The sequence below is a fragment of the Falco cherrug genome, chromosome 4 (assembly GCF_023634085.1).
Source record: "Falco cherrug isolate bFalChe1 chromosome 4, bFalChe1.pri, whole genome shotgun sequence".
Taxonomy (NCBI): Eukaryota; Metazoa; Chordata; class Aves; order Falconiformes; family Falconidae; genus Falco; species Falco cherrug.
Genome location: NC_073700.1, coordinates 109,175,345 through 109,191,469, shown reverse-complemented (window position 1 = coordinate 109,191,469; position 16,125 = coordinate 109,175,345). Strand labels below are relative to the sequence as shown.

At 41.1% G+C, this 16,125-nt stretch overlaps 1 protein-coding gene and 1 long non-coding RNA gene across 2 annotated transcripts in view; one reads left to right on the top strand and one right to left on the bottom strand.

The window, feature by feature from the left end:
- JAZF1 (JAZF zinc finger 1) overlaps positions 1-543 on the bottom strand; it is a 195,088-nt gene extending 194,545 nt beyond the window's left edge. The window contains exon 1 of the mRNA XM_055708803.1: positions 282-543. Within this exon, the coding sequence (XP_055564778.1) occupies positions 282-396 (115 nt within the window). The 5' untranslated portion in view covers positions 397-543. The remainder of the gene's footprint in view (positions 1-281) is intronic.
- A 602-nt stretch (positions 544-1,145) lies between these two features.
- On the top strand, positions 1,146-8,578 carry LOC129735952 (uncharacterized). Its single transcript, XR_008731981.1, has 2 exons — positions 1,146-2,624; positions 6,819-8,578. It is a non-coding gene; the product is annotated as an uncharacterized LOC129735952 (long non-coding RNA).
- Positions 8,579-16,125: the final 7,547 nt, after the last annotated feature.

Genomic DNA, 16,125 nt, shown 5'->3' with positions numbered 1-16,125 from the left:
CCCGAGGAGCGCTCCACGTCGCCTGCAGGACCGCTCCTGCCGCTCCTCGTCCGCCGACCGACCGACCTCCCTCCCTCCCCGGGCGGCCGCCACCGCGCCCCGGCTCCCGCTGCACCTTGTGCCCCCCCCACCCCGCCTCACGCCGCGCCGCCGCCGCCGCACACGCGGCCCCCACGCCCCCCGCGCCCGCCGCTGCGGGGCGCCCCCACCGCCCGCCCTGCCCTGCCTTGCCCTCGCCTGCCCCTGCCGCGGCCCCTGCCCCGGCCCCGCCGGGCACTCACCGATGTGGTTGTCCTCGATGTGCTCGATGAGCTCCGCCAGGGTTGGGAAGTGGAGCCCGCAGCCCCCGAACCTGCAGGCGTTGGAGAAGAAGGAGGCGGCGGCGATGCCTGTCATGGTGTTACATCGAGATCCCCCTGCGGTGCCTGCTCTGCCAGGGCCGGTGGCGGCAGGGCGGGGAGAGGCGGGGGCAGGGGGGAACGGGACGGGGAGAGAGAGAGATGGGGAGCGCGAGAGAGAGGGTGGGGGTGGGGAGGAGGAGGAGGTGGCGGCCGCGGCGGCGGCGGCGGCAGCAGCAGCGTCGGGAGCGGCGGAGGGGAGGGACGGGCTGGGTGGGGGGAGATGAGGCAGCCGCAGCTGGGAGGAGGGACCAGCGCGGCTCTGTAACAGCTGTGCTGCCCCGGCGGCGGCCGCCGGCAGCGGGAGGAGCAGGGCACCCGGGCCGCCCTCCGCGCCCGCCGCCGCCGGGGGACACCCGCGCCTCCTCGCCGCGGGGGCGGCGGAAGCTGCCGTCCGGCACCGAGCGGGGGTGGGGAGGGGCGGAGGGCGCGCCCCGCCGCTAACTTTCCCCCTCAGCCTGTGGTGGCGGGGTGGGGGGCTGCTGCAGTGGCCGGCGAGGCGAGGGGAGCCGCTCCCGGGGTAGGTGCTGGGGCCGGCGGGCTGGCTCCTGACGCGGCCGTCACCTCCGCCGCCCTGCGGGAAGCAACCAGTCCCCGCCGAGGCCGCCAAACCGAGGGGCGGCCGCCCCTTCCCTGAGGGGAGCGGAGGCCGCCAGACACAGCCCTCACCTGCCCGCTGACGAGCCGGAGGCCCGGGGCACCTGCGCGCCCTGCGGCCGGCCAGGCCTCGGGGGCAGCGGGGTCTTCCCGCCCGCCGCTAGGTGGGCTCCGGCCCCCCCGAGCAGCCGGTTCCAGCCCGCGGGCCGGGTCCTTCCCGCCTTCGCCCGGCGGCCGCCGACATGCCCGTTTAGGCGGGGCAGGGGTGTGAGGCTGCGGCCCTGAGGGGAGAGTTTGCAGAAGTCACTCGCACCTCGCTCCCAAACCCTGTTTTGACTTCTTGTCTCCAGAAAGCTATTCAGCAGAGAGCCTGACTGATTAATTGATTTTAATGAAGGTCTCCCTAGGCTCAAATTCACAGACAGCTTTATTTAAAATTAAAAGGGGGAAAAAAAAAAAAGAAATTGCTTGTCAGGGAGGCTTTTTTTTTCCCACTTCTGTTTTATAATCCTCTCTTTTTTTCCTCATATTTATACGGTTCTGCAGTGTTATTAATGATTTTGAGCAAAAGTGTGACAAAAAATCCTCAAAATCTGCATAAGGCTCTCTTAATGGTACAGTCGTGAGTCCACTGATCCTGCTGATGGGTAACAGTCCCAGGCTGTTCTCATCTCTGTAAAAGTAAGCATGTGCTTAAGAGTAAGCAGAGCCCTTGCCTGTTCTATTAGCTACAGTGCAGGGGGGATGCTCCTGGCAGTGCTGCGGGAGCCAGAGAATAGCAAAGCCCAAAACCACAGCAAGGTGGTTAGTGAAGGGAAAGATGAGTACTTGCCTATTTGCTTAAAGCATGAAAAGTCTTGGAGCTACTTCCTGGTGTCCTGTATATCAGAGAACCTATTCATTCATGGTGAGAGAACAAGCTTTATCTTGGACATTATTTTTGTCATTTTCTTACACATTCACTTTAATATTTTTCCGATGTTTTGCCTTCATTCAATGTTTTTCTTGATCCACTCCATTTAGTTTATATCGAGGAAAACAAAACAAGCACAAACTCTATTTTCCAGAAAAATATCATGTGTAGAAGCCTTCTCTTCAACACATAGAGCTAGAGTTTGTAAATAGAGTTTGGATATCCATGAGACGCTGAACCACAGAGCAATAATGATGATGTAGATTTTGCGCTTAAAAAAAAAAAAAAGGTAATGTGGACACATGGTAGTCCATAGTACGTACATTTTCAAGGTTGACTGTGGTTGACCTGTACTCTAGAGGTTTGGGGAACTGCTGCTGTTACCCATTTCATGAAAACGTGTAATTCTTTTGAATAATACGTAAAGGTTTGGTATCAGACATCTGCTATTTGATCCACCTGTTTCAAGCATAGCTACTTCACAGTTTACTGTTCTTCTAATTTCTCCACTGTCTTTCTGATTTTATCAAAGGAACTTTCTCACTATGAGTTGACTCAGCAAAGGAGGAGTTGTTCCTGCTTAAGGCCATGATCCTGGAAACTCATGCCACCCAAGCTGCTGTCGTGAACAATGCCACAAAAATCACGTACATGCAAGTGTCCCTGTGATCAAGACATAAAGCAATAAATAATGAGTGGAGGAGTAAAATGGTAAGGTAAGCATCTTCTGTAATAAGTTGCAGTTTTGGAGACTAATTTGCATGGTCAAACACATAGGCCTTTTTAAACCTATAGTGGTTTTGGTAAGCATGAATCCTCAGCACTGTAAACAATATCAGGACTGTAGATTTTACATTTTTGTTTGCATATGAGTAGGCACTGTCTGGGTGTTGATCACTGGCATAATTCAAATAGAAAATTTATAAGGCAGGAAATTGAGAATAATCAGAATGAGTATTAAGAATTTCGTGTAGCTGATCTGTCAAGGTCAACAGATGTGTATTTTAGTCTATTTGTTATGAAACAAAACTGTGATGGACATTGGGTTGATAGCAATAACTTCTAATAGCTGTTAACAAAGAACACTGGTCACCTACAGAGAAATCAAAGTGGTTTTGTAGCTGTGAAGTAATAAACATTGGTGGTTAACCACCTGCTAGCAATAGACAATGTAATGATTGCTGTCTGACATGTGAACTTGTTCAGTTAGCTGCAGGTCTCTTTTCATTCATTGTTTGCTAAATTCTCTGGGTTTTTGAGACCTTTTGAACTCAGGAGAGCACTTAACTTGCAGCCATCAGGAAGAGCTTGAGAGTCAGGAGTTACTTAGTATCCCATAGGGTAAGGATTCAGGTCAGTATCTTTTGATGAAATTATTTCTCCGACTCTGAGGGGCCTGATTTTGTAGATACTCAGCTTTGATGGCTTCACTAGAAGTTAGGTTAGTTAAACCACTTCACATTTTTTCCCCTATGATTTAAGCACTTGGAACGGGTTTTTTTCCTTCCGTAGAATCAGGAGGGATTTCTTCCCAGTTTACGTAAGGGCCTTCTGCCCCTGGTTTCGGTGTCAAGGCAAGGGACCAGGCACATCACAGATGGGCATGAACAAACCCAGTGAAGAATGCCCCAAACAACTCATAGCGTCCCTGATTCACCATTGTTGTGTTACCATCTGGTTATTACAGGCAAAATACATTATGTCCTGATAATAAGTGGTGTTTGTAGAAGGAACACGTGCTCTTCCCCCTGTACTTGTTCTTTCCTCAAATATCTGGGAGATGAAGTAATTTTATCAAACTTCTTATCAGTAGCTTACCTGATCAAATATATTTGGAAGTTCTTTATTATAAATGATCATTTTCTTATTCAAGCTTTACTGGGATAGAGAACAAGGGTATCCATATGACACACTGCCAAAGTGCTCAGTAGTTGCCCCTGTCTTTTGCTCTGTGGGAGAAATAAATGGAAATTAGACCAAAGTGATTTGTCAAGCCAGGGCTAATTGCTGAGCAGATCCCTTTCAGAGGTGGTAATAGCTATCTTAAAGGATACTTCAAATAAATGGAGCTGAGAAAAAGCACAAATGGCTGGTAAGCCCTGTTTTATTTGTTTTAGAAGAAGTTATTTTGAAGACCCCTAAGAGTCTTGGTTTAACAATTATTTCAGCTTAAGCAGACTGTTAGGCACAACTGAGAGCAGGACTGTGTGAAAGAGGAAGGATGTGCTGCTATTCAGACCTCTGTACAAGGCTAAGAGCTGATTAACTGAGAAGATTTCTAGATCATCTGATTACCTGCTTACAAATGCGTATGTTAGGACTACATCTGTTCTTCATATCTTTGTGCATCATTTTAAGTCCGTTTTGATAAAGTGAGAAATGTGTTTAGAGTAATTTAAATTCATTTCTTCCTTAAACTGATGGGTTTATGGTCTTAGATCCCTTATCTCCTTGGGTGGTCTGGCTATTAGACCTTTTTCAATGACTTTTGGCTGCTGGTCTTTCTAATAACCAATTTTTACTAATAACTTAGTAGTTATTTTATGGTAATTAACTGCTGTAACTGCTGGGCCTTTTTGGGGGATAGATTGCTACCAACTACTGTTCTGGATTCCCAAAAGCTGGTTATTCTGTCCTAGCACTCTCTGGAAGGCTAGACATCTGAATTTGAGAAACTTGATAGTTGCTGCCCTTGGTGCTTTGAGTGTCATAAGAATTTTATTGAAGATACCACCCCTCTAAGGAAAAGCCAATACTTGCTTCAGAGTCTTATTTAAAAGCATAGTTTAAGTACTTGTTTTCAGCTGCATTGATAATAGTGGAGTGTTAATGAAAGATTTTTATGACTCTTGCACAAGGATAACATCAATCTGTGAAACCTTTTAAAATTGCAGTCTTACTACAGTTTTGATTTTTACACTATTGAAGTCATACTTGAAAATATCTACTTATGTTTGTTCTGAAGAAAAAATAAACCAAGCATAATTGGCTGTTACAAAGAAATGGTTGACAACACCTACCCCTAAAAAAATTACTGATTCATTTTTCAATAACAATTTTAATCATTTTATCTCTACTTGCTTCAGCATACTGGCCATATAAGAAATGTTGCACGATTTGGGAAGATTTCATAACAGAGACATATCACTGCTGCAAAATAATTATACAAGTACAACATATTTATGCAGTTTGTGTCATGAGAATCCTATTTTTAATTTATACTGCTGAATTAGTTTTCTCTTGGCAGTGCACTGTGTAGCTTCAGGGTGCAATGGAAAAACAAAATGTTAAGCTGGGAAAGCACTGTATTCCCCACTAGTTCCAGATGCCCCAAAACAATAGACAGAAATCCTGCTTCGTTGAACTTTCTGAGAGACTTCCACATTTTCAGAAGGACAAAGTTTCAGATAAACAGGAGATCAAAGTTGCCTCTGTATTTCCAGTTACCTGTAGCCTAGGAAAAAGGAATTTTCTTGTTTTGATTACTTCAGGAAATTTGGAGATAACATGATGTTATAGCATAGACCATTGTTACAGTGTTAGTTTGCCTTGGAATTGTAAAATAAAAGCTATTTCAGTGGTCTCTTGCAAGAACGCGCAATTATATAGGTATTAAATAACCTACTCTATTCTTACTATGGGTTATAGTGGAATACTTTACTAAAACCCTTCATGTTGTTTCGTTCAGACGTTTGGAGGTAATTAACATATGGTTTTAAAAATAACTGGCTAGAGAAATAACTCAAATTTGTAAGTTTATCTCAATGAAAGGTAAACTTGTTCTTTAATAAAGATGAATACTAGAGTGAAACTTTCAGTTTAATAGCTTTTACAGCATCTGAAAAATGCAGAAGCCTATGTCATTCTGAAATTTTTGCCTTTTCCACTTTCACTTCATAAATGGTGTACCCAACTTGTAAGCAGATTTCATGGCATCTACTGACATAAGAATTAAGTAAATTAAAGGTAAATTAATTCCAAAATGCATCGAGATTATAGCATCATTCTCACAAAAATAAATCATAAATTAGAATGAGCACTTCCTAGTTTTCTTTGTTTGGAGTAGAAGTGTCATCACAAATGACAGAGTGTCGACTCTCATCCTCTGACCTCAAAGATCATTTAGGATGCTGTAGTTACAGGGTGATTTAAAGCAATCCTAAGGCAACTCTAACTTGCATCAGTGATCTGGAGTGCAAAGACGTGGTACACAAGTCCCATGTGGTTTCATGCCATCTTATGTTTTCCTTCCTATTCGCCTATTCCTCTGCCCCAAATCAAAATTTATCTAGGAAAATCCAGGTCCTTCGTTTCTGGATTTCCTAGTCACAGGGAGCTGTGTATTTTAGAGCCTGCAAATTTAGAACAGACTCTCTTCTGTTTAGCCTGAGCATTTCCCATTTAAAAATTCTTCACTGAGCCAAGAATACCAGTGACAGGGAGAATTCTGCACTGAGGCATAGACGCCAGCAAAAATCCACTTGCTAAATAGTATGTAGGGTCAGAGAATCCCTAGTGTTCAAGCAGGCAATTACACAGGGGATTCTTCCTGTTCTTAAAAGACGTGCCTTTCTCACATTCTTAAACTAGGTTAGGGAGAAGGCTGCTTTGGCATAAAGTTAATTTACAGCACTAGGGATGGTTTTCAATCTCTAAGGAAAGGAAATCCGGTAACTTTGTTAACAGGAGGGTTGGCAATCATTGACTGTGGAGTCTGACATCATTAGAAAGGAGATCCACAGTTCAGAATAAGATTTGTTTGCAAAGGAAAGAAACCCGCATCTTAGTAAAGCTCTCATGATCTTCCATGGCCAATGAACTATCAGAAGCTCAGCTGCATAAATATTGCACATCACTTGCAATCACCACCAAGGGTAGTTTGTCAAAGAAACGTGTATTTCTTGTGACAGCTTAAATTAGAGATACAAATAACATGCCTATTATCATCACATGGATTGTGAGGACTGAATATGACCACTACAATCCTGTATGAAAGAACAGAAGAACATCAGCTAGTGAAAATGTATGGAGTTCTCCAGTAGCCGCTGAGGTCCTATGAAGATACTGTGGCCTCCACTGGGCAGATTGCCGCACATGGTTTACTTGAATCACCTGTTCAAATCCACAAATACATTGTATCATTGGAAGTAGCTATTGAACAGGAAAAGAAGAGTAACAAGAAAAATCTCAGAAACACTACGGTGGAAAATTATAATAGTGTCGTGCAAAAAAATCCCAAAGGAGGAAACTCGCCAGTGTAGTAAAAATATAGAAAGTAAAAAATAGAAAGGAAAGGAGAGAAAGTATGAGAAACATGGGAAATGACAGATGGTCAAGACTGGGGATCTAACGCTTCCAGGAAGATGCTATTTGCTGTCTGCCATTCTAGGCAAGGGGTGCAACTCTGTATCATAGAAAATATGAATGCCCACTGAAGAGAAGTGCCAAGATGATCCAAAAGCTCCCTTGTTTCCTTCAGAGGAATACACAGTTGTGAGGGCTGAAGGTGTTCTTCTGATACCTTTCAGTATGTATTACGTCATAAATCTTACACTAAAAAAAAAAAAAAAGTTGGCATGTTTCCACAAAATTTATCCTTTTCCTCACCAGTACAGCAATGTATAAGAGTTGCAAGCTGCAAGATACACAATTACTTGAAACCCCCACTCATTTTGTGTACGTTCTGACTGGTGTATACCCACTGGCTTCAGTGTGATTTTAGGTATTCAGCACTTTGGAGAATATCATCTGTAAACAGCTGCAGAAGCTCCTGCTTTACATAAACAAAAAACTACTCATCATAGTCTGGGAAAGTCATGGGTCTGCTTTATAAACAAACAAACAAAAATGCCTATACATAATGTAGTATTTGGAAACAAACTTGGACATTACTCACTCTGTAGACCATCTCCTGATTTAGTTATCTTACGAAACAAAAGAAGCTAACACACTTCTACGTTAGATGCCAGGAGCTCCTAGTGAGGAAAGGCATGAAATAAAAGAGGATAAATTAGTGGTACTTTAGGAAGGTATTATAAAGCACTGGTAGAATGCTAAAGTGTCTTCTTATTTCCAGCTTTTATATCTGCATCTCACAAATTCACCATATTTCAACCTAAACAAACTACTGACTGTCCAACAGCAACTTTTTCAAACTACAGTTATGCAGAAGAAAAAACAAGGAAATTGAAATACTTGATCTTACAGAAGGAAAAACACCCCCAAAAGCTATATACTAAGCCCTACTAATTTTCAGTTTCTTTCTTACAAAACTCTTATATGGAAATGTATCTTTATAATATATGTTTATGTATATCTAAGATAACAATCGCAACATCTTCAGTTCTTTTTCCAGTTGCTGTGTGTTAATATTGTAACTAGACTACGGCTATCCCCACAAAAGTATCAAAGGACATTGTGAAACAAAAATCCTTATCCCTGCATTTCACCTGTATGTGGTCCAACGAGAATGGATATTATTTGTGAGAGGTCACTCACTTCTTTTTGCTCTTGTTTGGAGTTCAGATTACTTGTGCTTAATTCATTCTCTGTACCAATCCATCTTCCAGTATATAATTTGAACACAAAAAATTGTACCAGAAAAAGACTTGGAAAGGTTAATAAACAGAAAGCCTGCTTAGCTTTTCTCTGAAAAAGGTTCACCAATGCATACATGTGTTGATTTTTTTTGTTCTACTTCTATTTTTAGTACTTCATTTTGTATAGTTTTGGGGTATATAGATGTGTGAATCTATCAAAGAGTAGAATTAGAGGCTTCTTACATGTTTAACTGATATGACTCCTTATGATGATAGTAAAAATGTATTCAAGCATTGGCAGGCTCACACTTCACCTTCAACTGGCTTGTGTGGCACATTTCCAGCTTAGCTGTAGCTTGAGAAACATTTCCACATTGTGTTGTCTTGGAAGTATACACACAAATATTGCCTCTTAAGTTTTAAACCTGAGATGATTCTTTGATGTACAAACTCAGAAAAAATATAATTTAATTAAAAACTCTTAGTATATAACTATTTTCTTTCTGTCTTCTCACTGGATTAGCAGTCAGATGTTGCTGCTTGGCTTTGTCCTTTGAGCATTGTCACAGTAATTTTTATATGGATAAAAGAATAATCAAATCTTTCAACTTAGATTAGAAGGGCTCTTTCAGCTGAAGTAAATGATCATAGATCTGTAAAAGTTGTTGGAGCTTTCGTTTGGGGTAGGATTTCAGAGACAAGAGTAGAGCAGACTGTGATGTGGAACTCTATCCGTACCCTAACATTCACACTGCACGTTTTCTACTGCTGATTTAGGCCCCGATCATAGAAAGCAGATGGATTCCTTTCCCCGTCCATTAACTAACCCCAGCTGAGGTCGGAGGGGTTCCACACCTTCATGGGTTTACATGCAGTTCACAATTGCTTTGCAGCATTAATGATGGTTTCTGAGTACAGTTCTTCCCTCTGATCTGCAGTGTCAAACTATCAAAATTGGCAGTGGGGACTTTATGATTCACTTTGGTTTGGTTCTGATTTTCTTTTTTTTTCTGCTGTCTGGAAAAGCAGAAGCCAAATACTTTTTCCTCCCTCCTCTGGGATGTTGGTTTTTTTGATAAGCATATTGAAAGGACTATTAGTACTCAGGCAATATCCCTGATTCTGCACTGGCTGTCTTGTGCACCTTTAATGTTGCAGAAGGTTTATGATGGTGGCTCAACCCAATTATTGAGAGCATGATTTCTTTGGTGAAATGATGGTGATGAGCCCAGAGAAGGGTCTGCACGCTGTATTCCCCCACCTCCCAGCGGTGCATCTGAGCATAAAAATAATGATCTCTGGAGGACCACAGGAGGCTAGTGTAGGTGACAGTATTTAACTGCTGTGTATTGTCTTAATAGGCCAGGACAAATCAAAACCAGGAAAAAGGGCAGTTTATTGGTCTACAAAAAATGTAGACGGTTTGGTCAAGTGGAAGAAAATGGCCTTTATTTTACTCACCGCTGTTTAAGTTCCAGGTGGGAGCATTTAACATGGTAGTGAGTTTTAAGGACCTGTCTTTAAGGACTTCAGTGAATCTAAGGACTATCTATCCATGAAAACTGCCATTATTATTGATTTAAGCATGTTTCCAGTGCCCCTCTTCATTTTGCAAAGTGGACTTGTGCTTGTGCAGGCTATTTTCAAGTGAGAGGTCTATTTCATAGAACGCTCCAGGCTAAATCTATTTCTGGATTCATCAGGCCAGACTTCTCATGCTTAAGAAATGGGGAAGTTTATGTTCTCACCACAGCATCTGCATAATCATAATCAGCAGATTTGATTTTGCTGGACAGGTTAAGTCAGTCCAGACCAGCATTGCTTATCCAAATTGTTTGAATATCCTTCACTGCAAGAAAACTGCCTCTTACTTTGTGAGTGATGCTGCTTAATTCTGTCAGAACTGTTCGTTTGCAGGGGAGGAGTAGAAGTGCAGAGGGCCACATTCTCATTGCAAGCATTTCTCACTGGAATAATAGACATTTTGGGGGCACTTCTAATTCCTTTTGTTTGAGGCTCATCTTTTTACTTCTGGAAGTGTATGGAAAAATGTTGGGTCCTGTAGTGACAGTAGTTGTCAATGTTTCTTTAAGAACCATAAACTCTCAACTTGAAGAAGCACACAATTTCCTTACTGTCTACTGATAATCGATTGCTAATTGTTACCCAATACTCTTCTTATTACCAGATGTTACCTAGCATTTTTCCATTTCAGTTTTGAGGCTGTATGAGGACAGTTAACATACTGTCTTTCGGCCACAGTGCTTCCTGACCCACATCATTTTGTTTGCTGAGTGGGGAACAGAAGAGATAGTGGCATCTCCTCCTGGAGATGGGTTAAGATCTGTGCTGATGGCATTAAGCGTCTTTATTGCCTTGGATCACAAAATGATTTTGTCTTGGATGTTACTCTTTGGATGGTGGTATTCTCATCTTGCTGAGCATTTCCAGTGGCCAGAGATTGTCGCCTCACTGAGTTCCATACAGTACCTGCTGTTTCCCCTCATTTAATGCATATGAGAGCCACCAGTTGTGACTTCATCAAAGCAAGAGCAACATGGTACAACAACTGGAAGAAATAATGATGGTTTTCTGTCTCATTGATTTCAGGAAGTCTTGGACTACCCTGCTAGATGCGTAGCTGCTCATTCTTTCCTCTCTTGTCAGCAGGGATAGAAGCTGCCTGTTCAAGGATGGCAAGGCCATACTTTTTTGGGGGGGGCGGGGGAGTGAGGGGTTGGGTGGATGTGATCAATCTCATTCCATCTTGAGATATGAACTCGTGGGACAGAAGACCCAGTGCAAAGGGAAGCTGACAACTAGTACAAAGAAGATTGTGAAGGTATTGTAAATCAGTAGGATAGTGCAGTTTTGTAACATTATACATGTTGGTTATTTTCCTGTAGACTAGTCTGTTAGAAAACTTTCTCAAACAAACTGGAGCCACTGCAGAAAAAATGGGTGGTTTGCTTATTAAGCATCATCTCTTTCCCAGCTATATTGTAAGTCTTCCTTATGGTCTACACTGTTCTCCTTCAGGTTTCCGGACTCATTTTTAGCTCTTGGTTGTGAACTGTGAAACTGTAAGTGACCATAGTTCTAATTAGCCGAGTCAACTCTATGGTACACTAATGCACCTGAGGCCAGCTGAGGTGTCTGGCTTAAACCCGTAATTTTTTAGTGTTTGTAGATCCCTTAAAGCTTTTTTAACAGAGGCACAAACAAAGACCTTGGGGTTTTTTTGTGGACTCATTAGAAGCAGCACAAGGATTCTCTGGCATCCCTAAATTTAAAGTAGGTTGAGAGTGAATGGTCTAAGGAAAGAGTAGTGACAAGTCAGTTTTCTGTAGAACCCTGGGCCATTGGATCTTCTTTCCCTGGTTTGTAGTAGACCAAGCTTATTCTGTTTCAGGACTACTTTACTCCTTTGCTTGTAGCAGCTGAGTGCTGTTTGAGCAAAGATTTGATGTTTGGGATTCTGGGAACTGTTCACAAAGGGGGTTTATATTGTTTTTATACACAGACACATACATTCTTTTATATATATGTATACATATATGCATATACATATATACGTGTAAAAATATGCACACACACATATGTTTACATTATTTGTGATAGGGTTTTGATAGGTCTGCTTGTTTAGTGGAGCACCAGGTTTTCTGACAGCATGGTGTTCCAAGGATGAAACTGCCGTTTAACCTAACAGGGAGAGGAGATTGTATTTTGTAATTCTGGACTGCAGATCAGTGCCTTGTGCCTTCTCAGTGTGCTAACGGGAGAGTCAAGGGCTAATGCTGTGAGAAGGCCTCAGTAATGTCAGAGGCTAGGAGAACTTGAAAAAAAATGATGCAGTGGTTCTATATAGCAAAAAGCATAGGGGTAAAACTTACAACATACCTAATTATTAACAGATCTGTATAAAATACTACAAATGTATTTTGTTGAGTTAGGTTTATGTGTTGCCTAATACAGATGAAGCACACCTTAGTTATTGTATCTCTGAGAACCTATTTTTTTCTTTTAGTATTTAAAAAATTTCTTCAGCAAGATTGCAAACCCTTAAAGAAGAAGCAGAAATCACTAAATCTCTGCAAACGGGAATTTAGTTCATCTGCAGCTGAAGCTGTTCCTTTCAATTCCATCTGAAACAAAAGAAAAGCAATCAGGTTGCACGCTCATGGAGCGATTGGTTATAGCTGTACAACTCTAGTAGTGAGACGACGTGCTTCCTTCTCTGAAAATAAAAACAGGTGGGGGGAATTTGCCAGGCCCGATTTACTCAGAAATGCAACTGGGTTTCTTAAAATCAACTTTTTTAATTTTAGCACAAGTTTTTTATTGACACTGCTTTTTTCAGTAAAGTATTTAAAGTTTATGTAGCTAAAGATTTCAGATTATCTAAACGTTTCCAACCAGGAATTTGTACTGACCTAAATACATAGTGGTGGTGGTTTTGGTTTTTTTTTTTTTTAAAAAAAGAGCCCATTTAAGTTAAGCCAGTGGAGCTTTGTACAAACAATCTTTGTATAATCACTTAACAAGAACAGGCATTAATAAGTACCCAGGCAAGGTGCAGTATCCTTTAGAAGTCTTTCACTTCTAAAATTAACAGAGGCTACATTACTAGTGTGATCAGAAAGAGAAAAAGGCATTAGAGAAGTAAAATAATGAAACATGCAGAAGCCAGTGTTTTGCTTACAGAAAATGCTTGTAGTAGTATGTCAAGTACCTCTGCAAATACCTGCAATATTTAAATAATTGGAAGTGGTGCATGGATGATAAACAAAAAAGAAAAAAGATGTCTCTCCAAATAAAATCTCCGGAAGCTTCTTGAATTTTTCAAAAAGGCATTGTTAAATGTCCTGATCCATTGCTAAGCACAATGATAATAGCAAAAAAGAAAAAAAAAAAGGAGCAAAATAGTGATTTCCCTCATAATGCAACCCCTCCCCCCATTTCTAATTTTATTCCACTGTATAAGGTTTTACAAAAACTTGGCCTCCTGTATTATATCCACCCCAAACTGTTCTACTTAGGTTATGCAGTTTCAGACCTCTACAAAGGCATTTTATTTGGTTTAGAAATGGTTTGGTCTCCATTTGGTTAAAGTAGTTGATGTAACACAAACTGAAATAAGCCTGGCCTGGACCAGGATAAGACTGTCCTCACCACTTTTTGCACAAGGTAATTTATATCACTTAAGAAAAGAGTTCCCCCTCACAGTTGGAATAATAATTCTTGGAAGTATATTAACCACAAAATTGAAAGCAAGCTCTTTGGACAGACCTGCGAAGGCGAGAAGCCATGCTATCTTAGAAGGAAGTAAACTCCAGAAAGGGCCTTCTCTCCACGGGGGAATGCTCTAGCTTGTCACTGCCAGCCCACATTACTGAACATTGGTGGTTTTTTGGTTTCGTTTGTTATGTGTGGTGACTGTATGAACATTCACTCTGTGTGTTCTAGAATAATGGTGTGGTTAATGCTAATTTCCCAAACACTTCATGGTTTTTTAAATAATTTGAGTGTTTTCAGAGTTTGGCTTCTACCTTTCTGCCTTCAAAAGGGAAAAGCAACTACAGCGTTATGATTTTTCACCCAGAATTAAATGTGCCTGCAGTTTAAGACCCACAGATAGCAACTTTTTTTTTGCCTCAGATACAATCAATTATTTAAATGAAAATTAAGCATAATTAAATTTGAATCTATAGTGAAAACAATTGAATAGAAATAATGAGGGCCTAAAATGAAAGTCTAATCAAAAGACAATACCACTTTGGAATGCAAAGTATTTTTGCCTTTTCCCTCTCTGTCTCTGCTTTTATACATCTGCATATTTAGTATGTATATTATAGAATATATAATAGCCTTTACATGTTACCTGTGAGTTTTGGACCCTACAGTATAAGGACACTGACATACTATAGTGGGTCCAGTGAAGGGCAACCAAGATGATCAGGGACTGGTGCACTTGATATGCAGGGAGAGGTTTTCTTCAGCCTGCAGAAGGGAAAGCTGAGAGGGGATCTTAATTATTCTCGCGACCCACCTAGTGGGAGGGTGCAGAGAATACAGCACCAGACCCTCAGTGGTGTACAGTGACAGGAAAAGTGACACAGGTACAAATTAGATCATGGGAAATGCCAATCAGATATGAAGAAAACCTTTTTTACCATGAGGGTGATCAAACACTGGAATGAGAGGGTGAACAATCTCCATCCTTGGAGAGTGCCTGAACTTGCTGGACAAGGCTGTAAGAAACCTGCTCTAGGCAAAGACCCCTTCCAACCTAAATTATTCTCTGATTTTGTGGTTTTAATGTTGCATGATATATTGCTCTAAGCAAATTCTAAGCATGAATAATTAGGCAGTCCTACTCTCCTCTTCTTTTCCTGAAAAGTTTTTTAAAAATCTCAAAAACTGCTAAGTAGATTGTAATTCTTCTCTGTACAGTAAAGCTGACCATTTATGAACGATTATGATCAATATTTTACAACATAGAGCATGGGGTTATTTTTAAAAGTCCTGTTATGAATGGCAACTACCAAAGTAACTTTTGTCAGTCTGTTACTGAGACAGGTGATGGCATCCTTTAAGTTAATTGGCCAAAGGTTCTTTCATGAAGTACTATTGTCCTTCACAAAAATCTCTTTCCTTCCAGTGGCAAAGCTGGCCTATGGAATTTTATTTGAGATGTGTGCCGAAATAATACGTTCAGTATACTTCACGTTCCTTAAGTGTAGTTCGTGCTGGAAACCATGGGAGTTTGGGTTGCAATATGGCCTAAGAATACCAGTTTGAACATTTTGTAAGCATAGATTCTTGCCTTTTATATTTTCACTGCAAATACCAGTTAAAACTAAAATCCTGGCAGGGTTTTAAAAGAAATTAAGAATATTTCTTGTGGCATATGTATCTTTGAATGAGCTTCTGTATTATGGACACTGCACTATAAATATATTGAGTAAATATATTAAGTCCTGTTGATCTTCAGCATTTGCTGAATGGCTATGCTGGTTTTCATAGACTGGTACCTTTTACCTCCCTCATTTCTTCATCTAGGAATGTCAATATGACTGAAGCAAAAACTTTAATTTACTGTAAATAAACTATATAACTTTTTCAGAGCATTCAAGGCCCATGGGAGGTTTCAGCCTCTATGCTAGCATACATTTTAAATTCTTCAGGTCTCAAGTTTTTTACTTGCTTTAGTTTTTGCTGGGGCTTAAATGTGGCTCCATTTTTGTGCATGAAGTTTTGCAGATAACTGCTGATCCATACATTTTTCTGTGAAACATTTCATTGCTATTTTGTGGATTTGCAAATAAGCTGTATATAGCAAACTTAATCTTCACTTTAAAAAGACTGCAGCTTTACTGCTGAAAAAGTCCATTTTTACGGCAAGATAGGTGAAAAGAATAGATCAGGAAAATGGACTGATGTCATCTATGCATGTGAGACAACTCAAGCATATTGAACAGCAGAAAACACATGGATTTCTCAAAGACAGCAGGGGGTACTGCAAACTCAAACTTGTCTGGGTGAATAAATATGTATAGCCTAGAGGAAAAAAATAATTCACTGTTACAGAGGACTGCTCTTCTGTGGGCTTAAGTCCATCTTGACAAGCGTTGATGAAGATATCAAATCCCTGGAAAATATTGTCCTCTATTTATTT